At 35.5% G+C, this 20408-nt stretch overlaps 1 protein-coding gene across 4 annotated transcripts in view; it reads right to left on the bottom strand.

The window, feature by feature from the left end:
* Positions 1-20408, bottom strand: part of Atp11b (ATPase phospholipid transporting 11B (putative)) — an 86890-nt gene that overhangs the window by 58420 nt on the left and 8062 nt on the right. For all 4 annotated transcript variants that reach the window (XM_060378225.1, XM_060378226.1, XM_060378227.1 and 1 more), the window contains exons 2-9: positions 18346-18462; positions 11728-11817; positions 10054-10134; positions 7711-7818; positions 7303-7431; positions 4765-4868; positions 2787-2834; positions 244-308 (exon numbers count right to left, since the gene is read on the bottom strand). In XM_060378225.1, the coding sequence (XP_060234208.1) occupies positions 244-308; positions 2787-2834; positions 4765-4868; positions 7303-7431; positions 7711-7818; positions 10054-10134; positions 11728-11817; positions 18346-18462 (742 nt within the window). The remainder of the gene's footprint in view (positions 1-243; positions 309-2786; positions 2835-4764; positions 4869-7302; positions 7432-7710; positions 7819-10053; positions 10135-11727; positions 11818-18345; positions 18463-20408) is intronic.

Below are 20408 nucleotides of genomic sequence, written 5' to 3'. Positions count from 1 at the left end.
TAAATTATAATATATTACATTTAATAAAGTAATATTATTCAATCAAAGGGGCATAAAATGCTGTGCTTTTAAAGCTACTTTAGGGAGGTTGGGGATGCTGTCTAGAACAATAGAGTGTGTGCCTGCTGTGTGCTGGACCTTGAGTTCAGGACCCTGCACCTCGAAGGTAAAAGCAAAGCTTCATATAAAGCACCGATACAAAACATACAAACAATTAAAAAAAAAACTTAAGTATGTACAAACCAAAAATTTCTTTTGTATTTTTTAATCTGGCTCCACGAAGCAAGAGACTCTCTGGTCCCAGAGGTCTAAAGAAAAAAGAAATCCAAAAGGCACTGAATATGTTAAAATTTCAATTCAATTAAAAGGCATCTTCAGTCAGAGGTACTTTACCTATAGTTACCATACTGATTTCATATAAAATCAAAATCCCAGCTACTACAATACTTCCTGGACTAATAATGTTCATTACAGTAACAATCAATATCTGCTTTAGCATTTTAATCATTTAAAAATTAACCACAGAGCTAAAGAGATCACTCAGCAGTTAAGAGGACTGGCTGATTTTGCAAAGGACCTCAGTTTAATTCCCAGCACTAATAGGGAGGCTCACAACTGTCTGTAATCCTGTTTCCAAGGGATCTGATACCCACTACTGACCTCTGTAGGCACAGATGCATGCTAGCAAACCACCCATAGATACAAAATTGTTCAAATTAAGGCAAGTGGCTTAAAAAAAAATTATACCTTTAAATAAACTATAAAAGCCCTTAATGTCAAAAAATTTAAACACAAAATTAAAAATTAAGCAGTGATTTAAGAAAATTTAACAGAAGACAAAATTTAAATTTTGTTAGCAAAATTAATAGTTTTAGAAAGGAAAATACAGAATAGAAATGTAGTACAAACATAAAATGAGAGCTACATACTACAAATGCATGAGTTCTGCATAATAAAAATTATGTTAGATTATAAAATATAATATACAAACTATGTCAGCATTTTACAGGCAAGATCACGAAACACAAGCTGACTACTTGCACTGCATACTTCTCAGTGCACAGGCCTACTTGCTGATTGAATTTTTCTCAATTAAGGAAATATGCAATAAAAAGGAATAACTACAAAGGAAACTGCATTTTTTTTTCCAGAGCTGAGGACTGAACCCAGGCCCTTGCGCTTGCTAGGCAAGTGCTCTACCACTGAGCTAAATCCCCAACCCCTGTATTTTCTTAATGATAGTAAGATGATTAAGAGTGTCATGAATAAGTTAAAAGGTCTTTATTTGTTGATAGTACTTAAGCTTTTCTAAAACATACTAAAATATGTTTATTCAAATAAAACAAAATCTGAATCTTTTATAAAAATATCAGCAAACCCAAACATTGTGAATAAACTGCACTGAACCGGGAAGATCAGGCATCTGGGACATGTTTAGCAAGTACAGTTACACTCAAGAGTCCTGTTTGGTGAATACTCATATCTGATATGTCAGAACCAGTGTGGTGGCTAACTACTCAGCCACTACAAAATACTTGTTTCACTGAAAATACTTTCGTCACTAAAAAAGAAAAAAAAAAATCCACATGCTCATTAAACATTAATTCCTATTGTTTTCTACTCCCTAGCATGGTAGAGGTTTTAACAGGTAAAAGAAATGCAAACATAACTGGGATACCAAGACAGCTTCCATAAAAGACAATTCAATAATTAACTGCAGGTATTTCAGTAAAGAACACAGTTCATCCTGTCAGCCACTCAGGAGTGGGTGTCCCATATTGCAACGTTCCTTTACAGACACAATACCTTAGAACACAATTCAGATGATGCATCCACACAATTTTCACAATTTCAATGTAGAAATAAAAATAAAACATATATGTTATTAAAGTTTATTGAGTGTGCTTCTATGCTAATGCTTATTAAAATATGAATCAGTGCTGATACATGACATTTTGGTGGCTTAAGGATCTAACTTTAAAATGCTCAAGTCTTTCTGCTACTGACTTATTTCATGCAGCCAACAGAGTATGTCCCTAGAAAAAGAGTTGGGATTAAAGTGAAAATTTATAAGACCGATTTTAAGTTAAGCGTTCAGGTCACAAGTAAAAATGTACTCTCACCCTATTAGCAAATATTTAAACTTATTCAAAGCCTCTTATTTATATTTATATGCTAAATTGAGAAAACAGACCAAAACAACCAACCAACCAATGAACCAAAAACCAAAACCAAACAAACAAAAAAAGAAACAAAACAACAAAAAATCAATTAGAAGAATAAGTACAACAGTACAGAACTGGTCACTAAATTCTTTAGCTTGCACTCAGTAACTTTGAAATAAAGCCAACAACAGGATTTACACTTGCTAATAAACATTATGCAAAACATGCATCTTTCAAAAACATTTTTGTGGTAGGAAAATTGAACCCTGGACTTCATACATGATACACTTACTGTATCATGAAAATGAACCGCCCAACTCACTTGACTCTGAGTATTATGGCTTAAATGTTTAAGGATCTGAATTAATGCAGCAGTGTTTAATTTCAAAGTTGCTACCAAGGATTCTATCAAAGATGCAAATATATAAGGGTGCATAATTACTTTTGTTATTACATGGAATGTTTCATCTTCACTTGTTGCTCCTAAAAACTACTAGCTGATGATATGTTTTTAAATGTATGTTTTCCCATGATATAGTGTTTACTTAATTATTTCTTTTAACTTTTGGTTTCTCTACCAGTTTCCAATTATAATAAGTAGATAATATGATTGATTCTTACCTTACAATTTCTTCCATTTGTTGAGTTATTATCATTCGTCCCATAAATCTATAGAAGAATATATCATATTACAAAAGTTGGTAACTTATGAAATCAATGGGTAACACTATAAGCCAAGTGAAATACAATCCTTATGTGCATACACACATGTGGATTTATGTGTAGGAGCACGGCAGATGTCCTCTGGCACTCTAGCATTTTGTATTATTCCTCTAAGGCAGGTCCTTCCCTGATCCTGATGCTTTCATTTTTTTAGACAGGCTTCCAGCTAACATGCCTCAGAAAACTTCTCTCCTCCTATTTCTGTCCCCTAGTGCTGGGGTTACAGGTATCAGAGACCACACCAGGCCTATTACTTTTTCTAGGATGCACACTGAAGTCCCCTTAACCAAATTCCTTAACCACTAAGCCACCTCTCCAGCCCCCAATCAATCAACCTTTGATGGAAATTTTGTTGTTTTGGTGCTGGAGAAAAAGCTCGGTCTTACAGATGCTGGGCAAGCGCAAACCAACTGAACCATAGCTCTAGTACATCTTTCATACACAAAAATCATCTGAAATTAATGCTACAAAGTTTCTTTAAATTAGGCCTTAAAATTTAAAAACTGATTGGTTGAAGTAATGAATGAAATCGTTTCAGAATTTCCATGTAAAGGTCACATGTCTCTATTAACTTACTTATCATCATAGCTTATAAATTACTACACAAAAATGCATACATGACTTAGCCAATAGTGAATGCTTACATAGTTCACTACAGTTTACTCAAGTTTTTTGGGACCTACAGATGACTGGAACTGAATCAAATATTTATTTTATCAATTCAACAAATATCCAATGAGCAACTACTATGTATCAGATAAACAGTAGAAGTAAAGTAGCAAGCTCAAGCTTTAACTTTAAAGTGTTTTGTGGCTAAAATCTGAATGGCACCATACCATAATGGACTACAGAGGCTAGATGTTCAGTTCCAAGTCCCACAACTGAAAATAGCACCAAGTACAGAGGTGATTCAAAAGCACAATTACCTTCCAATAAAAACACACTCTGGACAAAGCTTCAAGTTAATCTTTAGGTAAACAAACTTATAAAAAGTTTTTTATGTATATGGGTGATTTGTCTGCACATATGTCTACATAACATATACATGCCTGATGCTCATGGAGGAGATAAAAAAAATGTTTAGCATCCCCTTCCAAATGTTTCCTATTGCCCTTCCCATTCCAGACCCAGATCTTTAATCAATTAAAGAACTGCTTCATTATTTCATTCTGATTTCTCATTGTTACTTCTTAATAACATGGAGCATTATTTTATTCTCCTTGCTCCAGAGAAGTTTATCTAAACTTTAGATTTTGATCCAATTCAGCTGGTATTTCCCTGAACACCTTTAAGAAATGATGTTGGATCATTTTGTTTTTGGTTCACCAAGCTAAATCCAGAAAGGACTTTTATTTTCTTTCTCCATATGCCATTATCCTTGTTGCAGCATTCCAGTAGTATGTGTTCAGGCCAGTTCTACACTGGACCAACTGTCTTGGTTTCATTTTAAGAGGCAACAAGGTGTCTCTTTGGTGTGACCAAGTGTGATAAGCTGAGTTTGATCCCAGGACGCACACGGTAGAAGGAAAGACTAGACTCCAGAAGGTAGTCTGACCTTTACACGCACACAGTGGCACGCGCATGCCCAAATACACACACATGCACACAAATAAATAAAATGTAACGACAAAAATTTAAGTTTTATTTGTATATTTATGGTTATAAAAAACAAGGTCTTGTTAGTAGAAGCTGACCTATTAGAATTTTTATATAAAATTAATAAATTTTATAAAATAAAATTTAAAAATAATTTTGTTAAATATTTTAATATAATTATAAGATTTATTGTATTAAAAATGTAATAATATTTTACTAGAATTTTGCTTCTAATAGAAGCTGTTAGATGAAGATGAGCTCATCAAATAACACAGCATACCTGTATAAGTCTGCTTCTGGCTGTTGGCATTCTATCACAGCTATGAGACTGTCCAAGTTGGCAACTGTTTGTAATACTGCTGTTTCTGGAACTGAGACATGTGTCTGAAAAAAATTAAAAAGGAATTGACATGTATCTAAATATGACCTCAGATTTCAACTACTTCAAATGTCTTCTAGATGAGATCATGGCACACTAGACTGCAGCTCACTCGCTAAGACGATAGAGGAGAAACAACTGGAAATAAGCGGAGAACAAATGGATTGCTGTGTTTACCTGTATTAGAGTCCATTTGCAATTACAACTGTGTAAAGACTCATTATATGCCATTTAGTAGTCAAACATAAAATTTCACCCCTTATTAGATGCTGAAAATTGAGCAAATGTATACTTGTTTCATGACTAAAATTACACGAAGTTGAGTATGGTGGTTCACATCTATAATCACAGTACCTGGGAGGCAGAAGTAGGATTGCCAGAAGTCTGAGGCCAGCCTGAGGTTTTTCTTTGTTTTGTTTTGTTTTTTTGTTTGTTTGTTTTTTGTTTTTAAGCATCAAAAGTATTAAAAGATTTTTTTTTCCCAAAAACATTTTCCATTTCTACTTTCAATATGAACAAAGGCAGGGTGAGATTGCCGTCAAACACATAATAACATTTTTTTTTTACTTTGTAACTTTTAAAATTACATTTTTTATATTAATTACATTTTATTTACTTTCTATCCCAGCTGCCCTCTCTCATCCCCTCCCAATCCTACCCTCCCTCCCTCCCCTCCTTCCTACCCCTTTGTAAGTCCACTGATAGGGGAGGTCCTCCTCTACTTCCACCTGACCCTAGCTTATCAGGTCTCATCAGGACTGGCTGCAATGTCCACCTCTGTGGCCTAGCAAGACTGCTCCTCCCTCAGGGGTGGAGGGTGGGGAGTGGGGTCAAAGAGCCAGCCACTGAGTTCATGTCAGAGACAGTCCCTGTTCCCCTTACAAGGGCACCCACTTGGATATTGAGCTGCCATGGGCTACATCCGAGCAGTGGTTCTGGGTTATATCCATGCATGGTCCTTGGTTGGAGAGTCAGTCTCAGCAAAGACCCCTGGGCCCAGATATATTTGGTCCTTGTGGAGCTCCTGTCCTCTCCAGGTCATACTAACTCCCCCTTCTTTCATATGATTCCCTGCACTCTGCCCAAGGTTTGGTTATGAGTCTCAGCATCTGCTTTGATACACTGCTAGGTAGAGTCTTTCAGAGGCCCTCTATGCTAGGCTCCTGTCCTGTTTGTTTTCTCCTATTTCCAATGTCCATCTCCTTTGTCTTTCTAAGTGAGGACTGATCATCTTACCCCGGGTCCTCCTTCTTGTTTAGCTTCTTTAGGTGTATAGATTTTAGTATGTTTATCCTATGTTTATTATAGGTCTAGTACCCACTTATAAGTGAGTATATACCATGTGTGTCTTTCTGCTTCTGGTATACCTCACTCAGGATGATCTTTTCTAGATCTCACCATTTGCCTGCAAATTTCATGATTTCCTTGTTTTTAATTGCTGAGTAGTATTCCATTGTGTAAATGTATCACAATTTCTGTATCCATTCCTCAACGGAGGGACATCTGGGTTGTTTCCAGGTTCTGGCTGCTACGAATAAAGCTGCTACGAACATGGTTAAACAAATGTCCTTGTTGTGTACTTGAGCATATTTTGGATATATGCCTAGGAGTGTTATAGCTGGATCTTGAGGAAGCACTATTCCTAATTGTCTAAGAAAGTGCCAGACTGATTTCCAAAGTGGTTGTACAAGTTTACATTCCCACCAGCAGTGGAGGAGGGTTCCCCTTTCTCCACATCCTCTCCAGCATATATTATCACTTGATCTTAGCCATTCTGATTTGTATAAGGTGAAATCTCAGGGTCATTTTGATTTGTATCTCCCTGTTGGCTAAGGACGTTTAGCATTTCTTTAAGTGTTTCTCTACCATTCTATATTCCTCTACAGAGAATTCTGTTTAGCTCCGTACCCCATTTTTTAATTGAATTACTTAACTTCTTAAATCTTAAAACTTACTTCCATACATGTGTATGCATGTCTGTGTGTCTATGCAGATGAGTGGGCAGATGTGCCCTGTTTATGGAAGCCACAGGTTGACCTGGGAGTCTTCAATCACTCTCCACCTTACTTACTGAGATCGGGTCTCGCACTGCACATAAAGCTTACCATGTTGGTGGACTGGCCACCCAGCTCCAGGGACTCCCCATCTAAGCCTTCCTGGTGATTAAAAGCATCTGCTGCTGTGCCTGTCTTTCTGCTACGTAGGTGCTAGGGATTCAAGTGCAGATGCTTGTATTAGGTAGGAAGTACTCTACCAAAACAGCCATCATCCAAATCCATCAACTTTTGTGGTTTGTTTTCAAAATTTCAGTAACTTAAAAAAAAAACCCACCTAACTTTACCTTATCAGGTTAATCTTAATCAGTTCACTAAAAAACCACTATAAACATGAGGCATTACATTCATTCAGAGAAGTGTTGAAACATATACATGAACAAACCTTCAGGTTCGTCTCTCCATCCAAACTAGCAGTTGTAACATGACACGAACCATCAAGTCGATCTGAGGACAGAAGCACCAAATCTGCAGGAAAAATTTCATCTTTGGCTATACGAACAATATCACCCACCTATAAGAAATCAGGAGAAAAGTTATGATACACACTTAAAAAGGCAAGGATTTGTTTTCACTCTGTTCTACATAGGTGGCTTATCACAATATTTTACTTTGTGTACATTGTTTGCAATGTAGACCAACTCAGAGGCTCTAGCACGTGAAGCAAGTAATCTGCCACTGAGAAATATATGCATGCATGCACACAGTTTTATCATATCATAAATAGACATAAAAAGCAAGACTAGAACTATGACACCAAAATAAGAGTTCATATCCTTTTTCATGTACATACCCGGATGTTTTTTGATCTAGTTTTCACAAGGCCACCACTTCTAACTACATAAACAGGAGCTCCATTTACTTCATTATCTGAGTTATGGCGTAACCAGTCTTCATATCCCTATAAATAAAGAAGATTGTCCTATCAGTATACAAATAAGAAAACATGAACACACACACACACACACACACACACACACGCACAAACACAGTTTCCAGGAAACATTCACCAGAATTCTACTAGGCTACTTTGATGCCTACAAAAGAAATGACATTTCTGACATTCATTCTTACCAAAAACATTGTCTGTTTCCATTACATCTATGTTCTTGGTGTTCTAACATCTTGATCTTTCCTTGCTTTCTTGTGAAGGTTTCTTCTGTCACCTTTATGAGTCCTCCTCTACTTCCACCTGACCCTAGCTTATCAGGTCTCATCAGGACTGGCTGCAATGTCCACCTCTGTGGCCTAGCAAGACTGCTCCTCCCTCATGTTATGGTGACCCCCAACCATAAAATTGTTTTTGTTGCCACTTCATAACTGTAATTTTGCTGCTTGTAATGAATCATAATGTAAATCTCTGATATGCAATCCTTGTGAAAAGATCATTCGACCCCGCCCCCCCCCCCAAGTGGTTGCAACCCACAGGTTGAGAATCACTGGCCTAAAGTTATATGCCACTATACCCAGCTTGGATAATGTGATGTAATTCAGTGACAGTAGTAGCTTATATTAAATTTAAACTTCCTTGAAAAGGTCAGTTATAGTCATATATGGCCATAGTTTTACTGACTCAGTTATCTTAACCACTACTACATAATAAATTATTTTTTAAGTATTTTCCTATTTAGTATTATGTCTCTTCCCACTCTATGGTAGATTAAGTGCAATATTTAATTTGTTCAATCTGTTATTGTTTGTATTTTACAAAACATGAAAATAATATTTTGTCATTAGTAAGCTGCTTTGTATATGACATTTTTATCTTCATTTATTTCTTCTTTTTATGAACTTTATGAGCTAGCCAAAGGAAATGTCTTCTTCCAAAATTGTTTTTTATGTCACTCTTAGTAGTAAAATTATTCTATTCATTTCTATGTATTCAAATAATATAAAATATGCTGGTAATTCTGAAATATTTTATCTTTAACTTGTATCTCTTTTAGACTCCAAAACTGAGTACTTAACTGCATTATTAATGTGTCTATTTAAGGTCTTATAAATATCTTTTTCTAAAATACTCTGATATATATCATATAAGCGAATGGAGTGATTTGCATGTTTGCTGAATTATACAAATGAATCCTAGTGTCCAACAGAAGAGAGAAGAAAGGGAAATCAAACTTAATAAGAAGTAAGGCTACTATTCTGACACTCATAATTGATAATTTATATATAGACACTTATCTTTCAATAAAAATAAAGCAGGGTTGGTGAAACGGCTTACCAGGTAAAGGCACCTGCCATTAAACCTAATAACTTAAATTTAATACCCACAATTTACATGGTAGAAGGAAAAAACGAACTCTCATGAGCTGTCTCTGACTTTCACCAGCAAATAATGGCACACACACACACACACACACACACACACACACAAAGTAATTGTTTCATATAAATAAAGAGAAAAAGGAAAAGTAATAAAGTAATATGCTTCATCTCAGAACTGCAAATATACTGTTAATTTCATTTCTCCTTCAACCAACGTGTTATTTTTATGTATTATTAAACATAGGATTTTAATATCAGTTAGGTAAGAAAATGCAATGAACTATGTATCTAGTGGAAGGAATCATCTCTGTATCACAGAAACCCTGATTAGATATTTTGAAAGGTAGAAATATCAAGTTAACATTTTAAAGAATTTATTTCTTAATTAGTATGCTTATCCATTATTCTATTTTTCTTCTTGTAAATCTTTTTTCAATTTATAATCTGGGCTGAAATAATTTCCATTAGGGTACTAGCACATACAAAAACTAACTTTGTCAAGGAAAACTGTAAAATTTAGGAAATTATGAGCATTCATGCCAAAAGCAAATGCTACACTCTACAAACTTACTTCCTTTGAACTATACTTTTTAAATATCATTAAAATTACAAAAATGATTATACTAATTTGTTTTATAAATTAGCCTGTACATATATTTGTTTTTAGATTGATTCCTATGTCAAGACAATAATATATTTTAATGACTGCAATCATTTATGAGTTGTAAGATACCTGAAATATAATGTTATTTATCAAATAAATCTGTTATGTAAATTGTTTTCATAATTGTGTTAATCTGGCATAAAAATATTTAAGAAGTTCTGAATGAAGTTTGGGAGAACTAAGACAGGAAATATTACATACCTGTTTTATGGCAGTTACTGTTATCACAAAGAATAATGGAAGTCCACTGGTAATTGGACTGGTAGGTGTATCAATCATAAGCTATATTAAAAAGAAGAATGCAGAGTATTACATATTTATATTGTACATGTTACATTATTAATACCTAAAATCTCATACTACTGTACAATGTATTTAGTTTAATTTACAATTTTACTTTCTTGACAAATCAGTAGAGTCTTCCAGTTGTACACTCTCAACTGCATACGAACTGAACTCAGCTACTCTGCTTTTTTTTATTGCTGTTCTGTTTTTTCAGACAGGATTTTGCTACATATGCTCACCACAAACTGGACTACTCTTTATCCCCTTGTGTTTACTGTTCAAGTGCTGGGATTATAATCACAGTTCTTAAGTTCTTAAATATTGCCTACAAGTAGGTCTTATCTCATGGGTCTTATCTCATGGGTCTTATCTTATTTTGCATTTCTCTGTGCATGCTACAAAACGCTGAAAGTCTGTCAGTAATTTTATGCCAGGATTCAGGATAAACTCTCCTGCAGAAGAGAACTAGGAATGGAATATGGAAAGTGATTTTTCTTACAAGTGATTTTATTACACACAAAAGAATCAGAGAAAGACAGGTAGGAAGATGGTGCTTCAATTCTGAGGTAAATCATATAACTGAAGTTTCTATAAGTTGCTGAAGAAGTACTTGTAGTAATTACATACATTAGTAAGAACACAAATCTTATGCTTTATTAATTTCCCTTGACTCTGGATAGGCCAGTTAAACTTGTTCTCCTGTATATACATGCTAATCTTAGCAACCTGACAACTGCACACATGCCATGTGAATATAGCTAGCATGATTTCATTTTCCAAGGAAACCACTAGATACTCTATTGATATAAAACCAGAAGTTTCTTCTCCATTCATGAGAAAAGGCATTTTTAAACTAAATGTTTCCTAAAGCCAAAATGATTACTTGAGTAATTTTAACTTTTATTTTGAAATCCTAGGTTATACTGACAGACCAGTTCAGAGTTTAAACAAATTTTTAATTTTAACACTGAAAAAACTTCATTGTTATTTCAGGTTTTAGTGTTCTTTTCAGAGTTGAGGTTTTATCAGAAAATAATAACCATAAGAAAATGATAATCACCATATTTACACACATATATATATACACACACACAAAAACACTTAGCTTAATAAGTTACTGAACGGTTTATGATAAACTCTGATTTAAGCCCAGACCCTTGAGGATCTGTGATTACAGACTCTTGACACATACAGATAAAACAAATGAACACATACACAGAAAATCTTGTACAAAGATGATTCCACAGGCAGACATGTGCCAATGATGCACCTTATTAACAGCTAAAACAGTTATACTCTGAGGCAGGTATCTGAAAAACTACAAATAATATTCTTGGCTTAGCTTACAGTTATTAGTACTATGGCACACTAGTAAAGAAACAAAATGCAACTGATCTTAAAATTTATAGCCTTTGTTTTAGAAATTTAGATTTGATTTAAATAATTTATTCATGAATACAATGGGAAACCCACAGGAGAAAAAAAGATGGCATAGTCAAACAACTAGGAATACAATATAATTTTCCCCTATTGTAAAATATATGTGTAGGCAGCAAGTTTATAAATAATTCATTGAGTGATAAAACTTACCTGAACCAAAAATATAATAAGAAAATAAAAGTTTGCCACCCTTCTGAATTGCTCAAATAAATTTTTTGGAACAAAATTCCACACAGTATACTAGGAAAAAAGAAAAGAGAAATCAATAAAAGAATATCTTAAATATATATGTATATATATACATATACACACACTACATAGATACAATTATAAGGAAAGTAAAAACAGATTTACTAATCTCTTAGACAAATTAATGATGCTAAAGAAACTATCTGGTTTCTAGAACTTAAGACTTTTACGCTACTTTCTTTTTTCCCCTTTCCATTTTTTAGCAATTGTAGTATACTTTTACACATAAGATATAAAACCTATTAATTTTGCCCATCTAATTGCTGACATTTTTTAGAAGTTAGAGAAAACATCTAACCATTTTAATAATATATTTTGGGTTTGCTTATATAAAACTGAAGTAATAAAGATTAGTAAGCATTGCTAGAAATGATAAGATTAAGACCATTTTATTTTACTTAACTCAATGTCAGAACCGAATGGCCTAATCAATTATTCTCTTTTTACATGAAATATAGAAATGTGACCTAGAATGTTAAAGAAATAATAAGACAAGCAATCATTGGGATAATCACCAAAACAATATAGGATAAAGGATGCAAAATTGTACAATGACCTAAAGGAATATAATGGTCAAAAGTGTAGATGAATGGAACTTAACATCCCGTGGCTCAAAGTTGTAATAGTCATTAAATAACCTAGGCTTAATCTCTCTATGCCCCATTTTAGTCTGCTATGAAATTATGACAATAAGCATGTTTCCAGGGTCCTTACAGAGAGTAAATGAATGAATCGATTTGTAAAGGTGCTTAGGGTAGAATATGGCTCATATTAATTGCTGTTTGTTCAGTGTTACTAATTAACTCATCAGCGTATTAGCTGTATGACATGGTCAGAACAATGCTACACATTATTGTTATATCATCCCTTAGAACTGGTCTTTCTATATGAGAATGGGAAACAGTTCATAGAACTTTAATCTTAGTTTCTCTATACTCTCCCGGTTGAATGTACCATACCGAAGGCTCTAGCTCTAGTGCTTTCATTACTCAGCACAGCTGTGAATCAAACTTTTGCAGGCTCAATGAATGAATAAATAAAAGCAACCAAAATGGAGTCCTGTTGTTAAGCAATGAAACCTTAGTAGTTACTAAGATTTTTCTAAGTTCACTTAATTTTCTCTGTGCATAGTAATATAATTCTAATTTCTAAATTTTTGCACGTCAATAGTTTACTTCTAAATGAGTTGTCTGAAACCTGAACCACCTTTTAACAAATAAACAATCTTATAAGTAGAATTAGACTGGCAGAAGAACCCATTGAAGTCTATACCCAAAGACACACAGACTACCCCTAACAACCTTTCTTTCCTAGGTAAAATTACATTTCCAGGGTTAATCTAGGAGCATGGAATGTATTTAGTAATACAAGGCCAATAGCTCCAGAACCTAGATTTTATGTTTAGGGCTCAAGTGAGAAGAGAGGCAGATACTTCCTACAATCAAAAGAAGCCCCAATATTGAAATTTACTACCAACTGATCTCACTTAGCACTGGCCCTATGTCCATGCGTCCTGGGACACAACTCACAATTGGACAACCTACACATGCATTAAAGCAGAGATGATGAAGCTGGGCAAAGGTGACACGAAGAAGGTGGAGCAGGGAGGGAGGTGTGGGAGTGGTGTAGATGCCCTGCTCACATATGAAGTTCTCAAACAAAAGAGAGAGAGAGAGAGAGAGAGAGAGAGAGAGTGTGTGTGTGTGTGTGTGTCACTGTTTTAGCATGTATGTAAGATGGCAATGCTGAGTAGAGTTCTCTCCAGCAGATCTTTAGGTGCACATGTGTATGTGCATATGTGTGCATGTATGTGTTCATGTGGGTATATACACAAGTATGCCGGTACATGTGCACATGTGTACACCTGCGTAGAGGCCAGAAGTTAACACTGGGTCTATTCCTCAATTGTTCTCATCTTCACGTTTAAGGCAGGAACTCTCACTAAATCTGCAACTAACTGATTTGTTAACTAACAAGCTAGCAGGACAGTGAGTTCCAGGGATCTCCTGTTTCTCCTCCCCATCACTGGGATTTACACACATATGCAACTGAGCTCTACTTTATGTGGGTGCTACGGATCCAAACTCGGGGTCCTTATGTTTTGGCAAGTCATTTACTGACTGAGCCATTTCCCAAGCCTCTTCTGGTTGTAGTAATGGAGTAAACGGTAACTGTTCCTACAGGAAACTATTTCTACAGTCCTCTAGGGGTCAGAGAGGCCATGGATCTTAGAGTAGAACCCAATACCACCACTTTACTAAACCAGCATAAAGCAGTAATTTCTTGGTCACCTTATCAAATCCATAAAACTTTCTAAGAATTAAGTTGGCAATGCCTTATGTCTACAAATGCCTATGTAGATTATAATACAGACAATATTTTTTCTTCTGTAATTTTAAAGAAAGCAATTATACAAATTGGCAGTAAAGTAAATGGTTGCAAGATATTTGCTTCAAAAGAATGGAAAGATGGTTCTGTAGTTAAAAAGTGTGCATACCACTCTTATAGAGGACTCAAGTTCAATTTGCAGCACACAAGCCAGGTGGCTCACAACTGCCTAAAACTCCAGCTCTAAGGTCTGAATCCTTTGGCCTCCAAGGAACCTGCACTCATGTGCCCATACTCACACAGACACACACATGCACACACAACTAATTAATAATAAAACCTTTAAAATATATATGTAAAAGTATTTTATATATGGCTGTGCACCACATGTGCTCCTGGTCCCTGTGGAGTATACAGAAGCTATCAGATACCCTAGAACTGAAGTTACAGACAGCTAAAAGCTGGCTTATGGATGCCGAATACTGAAGCCAGGTCCTTTGCAGAAGTAGTAAGTGCTCTTAACCTCTGAGCCGTCTCACCAGTTCCATAAAAAACAATTTTGGAAGAAGACATTTCCTTTGGCTAGCTCATAAAGTTCATAAAAAGAAGAAATAAATGAAGATAAAAATGTCATATACAAAGCAGCTTACTAATGACAAAATATTATTTTCATGTTTTGTAAAATACAAACAATAACAGATTGAACAAATTAAATATTGCACTTAATCTACCATAGAGTGGGAAGAGACATAATACTAAATAGGAAAATACTTAAAAAATAATTTATTATGTAGTAGTGGTTAAGATAACTGAGTCAGTAAAACTATGGCCATATATGACTATAACTGACCTTTTCAAGGAAGTTTAAATTTAATATAAGCTACTACTGTCACTGAATTACATCACATTATCCAAGCTGGGTATAGTGGCATATAACTTTAGGCCAGTGATTCTCAACATGTGGGTTGCAACCACTTGGGGGGGGGGCGGGGTCGAATGATCTTTTCACAAGGATTGCATATCAGAGATTTACATTATGATTCATTACAAGCAGCAAAATTACAGTTATGAAGTGGCAACAAAAACAATTTTATGGTTGGGGGTCACCATAACATGAGGAACTATATTAAAAGGTTGCATTACTAAGGTTGAAAACCACTACTTTAAGCCCAGTTGGAGGCCAGCCTGGTCTACACAGTGAGATCCAAGATAGCCAGAGCTACATAAAGAAACCTTGTCTCAAAAAAAAAAAAAATCATTACATATTTACAACATGTCAAATACACTAAGAAGCATATAAGTAAAGCAAAGAGATTAAGAGCTAAATATCAACAGTTGCAGTCAAAGATAAAATACATAAGTGAACATATAAAACAAAGAAAAAGCAGCAAAGCTCCTTTGAGGTTTTGTAGACCATGTCTCGGAAAACAATACAGGAGTTAAAACAAAAACAAAAAAACATCATGCCAGCCTCATTGCAACATGAAAGAATGGTTATTCACAACTATCTATACTCTTAATTGACATGAACTCAACATCTTTAAAAGAGCAAATCTACACCCTCCTCAGATTTTTATACTTTAAACTCCCTGAGGGAAACATGCAATCCAGCAATGGTTCAATGGAAAAGAGTTCACTGGGAGCTATCAGACTGCCAACAATAGTTACAAGGGTCTGGGAACAACTGAGACACAATAAAGTAGGAAAGCCACATAAGGAAACTTTAATGCATGTTAAAATGTTTTAAAGAGAGTGTTTAAACATCTACATTTCTGAAACTCTGGTCAAAAACGCTAAACTCAAACTTCTGCATAAGAAAACAGCCATATAAAGGTTCTTATTTAATCTCAACTTTTTTTCAGAATACCAGCTGAAATGTTTTATGTGAACCTGTTAAGTCCAACAGATGAGAGGCTTAGGAGTATAATAAGAGAGGATCTGATCTGAAGCCTCCTCCTTGAAAGATTAGCTTCTAAAGTAAGGGAAGGTGTTAAGCAAGCTGCCAACCATGGGAAGAAATCAGTAGTCCCCACTCAGCTGCGATGCCTACTAACCACAACAGTGACTAGCGTGGTAGGACATTCCGAAGATTTATCTGTATCAATGGCAAATCCATATTATATCAGTTGCACTCATATCTTGGCAGGAACCACCATCTCTCTAATTGAACATAAAGTCCACTCAACAGGAGAGAAATCAAGCCTGGTACTAAAAACTTAGCCAGCTACCCAGGGCTAGAGGTGGATCTTAGAACACAACACCACCACCACTTTATTAAACCAGCATAATTCTTAAACATATCCTCAATTTGTTGTATCTACAAACAAGTGTAGCTCTCATTCATCATCAAGAAAGCTTCTCTTTGCAATAGACAGATCACTGCAGAAAGCCACAGCTGGTCAAAATACAGAGAACCGATTGTGGGGTTCCCAGTCCCAAGGGATATATCCACAACACAATTCCTACACCTAAGAGGAGGCAGACAAAAGGCTGTAAGAGCCAAAGAACCAGGAAATTGGCTGTGAGATTGTGACAGGGAATTGTGACCCATGATACCTCAACAGTATGGGTGCCAGAACAAGGAGAAAAAATAAATAAATAAATATGCTAACATGGAAGGAAGAAATCTCAGTGGGCCTTACACTGAGACAAAGGCAAGCAACTACAGAAAGCTAAGAACAGTAAAATTAGTCTTCCCCAGAGGTCAGCCCTGAAATCATAAACATACAAGCAACATTAAGTGCAACAGGTTGCACTTACATACATATATGTAAAAACAACAAAGAAAAAGAAGCTGTAAATTTGAGAGGATTGAAAGTTGGGGGTGGGACATGAGTGGAGTTGGAGAGAGTAATGGAAAGGGGGAAATAATAAAATTATATTTTAAATACAAAAATTAATTTCAAAACTATTTTACAAGCTATAAGGCATCCAAAATATATATGAGAACTGGAACAGGTGCCTTTAGTGGATCCATTATACACAGAACTAATGTGATACAGAAAGAAAAGAGCAGGACAAAAGGACTGTTGAGCTAAAGTGACATCTTGGGAAAGATAAAATCAGTCTGAGAGGGAAAACATCAGTGTCTCTGGAGGGCAGGGGGAGTGCCTAGCCTACCCAAAGTTTCTTATGGTATCCGATAAGCACGTGCCAGGGTCTAAGTAAGAACTTTACCCTCGGTCTCTCTGATTCACATCCTCAGTAAACGCAGTTTAATAGGGGAGTCACCACTCACATATGGCTCTGACATTTAAATTAAAAATAATTTTTAAGTGTTCAGTTCTTTAGTTGTACCAGCCATATTCCAAAGCTTCAGCAGTCCTATGTGCTACTAGCTTTCTTTCTTAACATTTGCAACTCAACCTCTACCATGACAGAGAACTGAGTTAGACAGCATTGCTCTATAAAGTCTCTCCTTTAACAAATAAGACTTCTTCAAGAGGCGAAGGAGGAGGAGAAGGAGGAGGAGAAGGAGGAGGAGGTGAAGGGAAAAAATAAATAAGAATGTAGTAGTACCTTACATTAAAAATATAGGAGACTCTAGATAATGGGACAAGAAGGCTTTAAAGACACATAGAATGGAGTTCTAATTCTAATATTTGGGAAAATTATTCAGTTTCCAAGTACTGAAATCAAAGAACTGTGATAATATAAATATAGCCTTTTGTAAACAAGATTTAATAGTTACTTCATATAGGCTGTTGCAAAGATTAAATGACATAATACAAAAAAACAGGTTCAGCAGATGGCCATCACAGTATAGTCACAGCTGAAGATAACTGTTATCTGGTAGGAACTAACAGACTCTTTTGTTTCATACATCATGTTGGGTGAAATATATCTATCAATCTTCAGTTTCTTGACTTTTTAAAAGTATAAATATATACTTGCACACATTCAATAAATCATTTTAGAAATGCTACAGATCTGCCATTTTGTTTTGTTTGAGACAAGGTATCATACAAATATATACCAGTTTGGCCTCAGTCTTGCTATATAGCTACAGATGACCTTGAATTTAAGAGTGCTGGGATTTAGGCATGCATCCCAAAGAAATGAAGATTGAATTGTAGTACTGAAGATTGAATTATGGGCTTTGTACATGACAGGTAAGCACTGTACCAAAGAGCTACAAATATATCCCCAGCTCTACATCCACAGTTTAATAATAAAATTGTCTGTTCTTACCTTAGATGAAATGATCCGGTTATCTATAAATTTCTGAGGTGTATAAAGGCCATTCTGAGGAAATCTGTTGGCTATGTAAATAGTTCTTGTGTCACTTTGATGTGGTGGGTCAAAACCCTAAGACAGAACAACAGAAAAAGCATATTAATCAACATGCTATTTTTTATAACATTTTACTATTGGTTATATAACTGATAAAAATTATACATATTATTGACCTTAAACTGCATATAGACTGATCCATTCAATTATTAGGACAGCTAAGCCACCAAAATTTTCTTCACAGATGAACAGGTATTCTACCTTTAGAAATAAACTATCTAGGCCATACCTTCAATAATGAAAAATAGTTCACACTCTCAGTAGCGGGAGTTACTTGATTCTTTGATAGTGAGGCTAAGGCTGGAGGATCACTGTTAGTTCAAGGCAGGTCAGCTCTGGCTCCACAAGGAGACTCCATCTCAAAAACCAAAAGACAGGATGACTAGGAGGAAGAATGCTGCTCCCCACCCCTCTGGGCCTGACACTGCAGCTCCCTTTAAGGAGCAGTCTCAGGAAACAAACCAGCCTGAGTCCTGAGCCAGCTAGGGCATATTACAAGACAACACGCTCTGTTGACCATAGTTATCAAGGCCAATAAGTACTCCAGATAGTCAAGCTTTACAGCAGCCTTGTGACACTTGAGTGGCAGGGCTCCTGACTATAATACTCAAGATGTTGCCAACAAAACTGGGATCATCTAAACCAAGTCCAGAGGACTAACTCTACATATACTTTTTTTCATCACAGAAAAGTTAAAACAAATTTCAAATGAAAAAAAAAAATTCTTACTCAAATAGCATTATGTCATTGGGTGTGTGTCTTTTTTACAGAATATTATCAAGCATATTCTTGTGAATAAAAAGGTTTATAGTTTCATTTCAGATATAATAAAGGTTTGATTAAGATAAGCAAGGTATATGTCTTTTGTCATTTTAGATTTCTATTTTAGTATCAAAAATATCTCAAAAAACAAAATAATTTGGGGCTCCCAAAGATTAAAATGAAAATTAAAACTTACAAAAAATTTGCTATGTTGTTTAAAATCAACTTACAGATACTATGGCTTATAATATATAGTCAAATTATATATATCAAGGAAGATATATATATATTATATATAAACAAGACCTAACAATTAAAATATCTCAAGCTAACTCTTAAGAACAGCCATGGCTAACTAACTATAGAATTCTGATAACTACTCTCCTTTTTCTCTACAAACTGATTACCACTGACTTAAGTCTCCTGCTGCTACCTTGTACCTTCCTGCTTAATCTACTCTGGTCTAGCCTCATTCCCAGGAGGTTTAAAATGAGGTTTAAAAAACGGAAGAGGTGAGAGGTGGCAAAGAAAGGAACTATTCCATTACCTCACTATTAACCCTGCTCCACACTGCTAATTTCCTAGAAAAAAAATCCTTATTTCTTTTTTATTAAGAATTTCATACATGAATGTAATGTGTTTTGATCAAATCTACCCATCTTTCCCCTCTCCAGTTTTTCATCTATTTCCCTCAACTTTCTCCTCCCAACTTCATGTGCTCTTTTTAAAAGACTAAAAATGTGTATGTGTACCGACTTGTCTGAATGTACGGCATGTCTACACAAGAGTACATGGAGCCCATGAAGAAGACATCAGATCCTTGGAATTGGATTTATAGGAAGTTTTGAGTCTCCCAATGTGGATGCTGGGAGTTAAAGCCAGGTCCTCTGTCAAAGTACACTTAAAGGCTGAACAATCTTTCCTGTTGTTGTTACTATTGTTTAAAACTCACTGAGATCACTTAATGCTGACGGCTATGCATGTGTGTGGAACCATCTACTGAAGCAAGGGCAGCCTCTCAGGGCCTGCATCCCTGAAGAACACTGACTCTCTCTCCCTCAGCAGCCATCAAGTGGCACCAGTTTCTTAGCTATGGATGGACCTTCATGAGGTCCTCCTTGACCCGTGTTGGCCTTTTCCCTGGCTTGATCTTGTGTGGTTTTTGTGTATGCAGTCACATCCACTCAGAGTTCACGTCA

The sequence above is a fragment of the Meriones unguiculatus genome, chromosome 2, assembly GCF_030254825.1.
Source record: "Meriones unguiculatus strain TT.TT164.6M chromosome 2, Bangor_MerUng_6.1, whole genome shotgun sequence".
Lineage (NCBI taxonomy): Eukaryota > Metazoa > Chordata > Mammalia > Rodentia > Muridae > Meriones > Meriones unguiculatus.
This window is presented reverse-complemented; position numbering and strand designations above follow the sequence as displayed.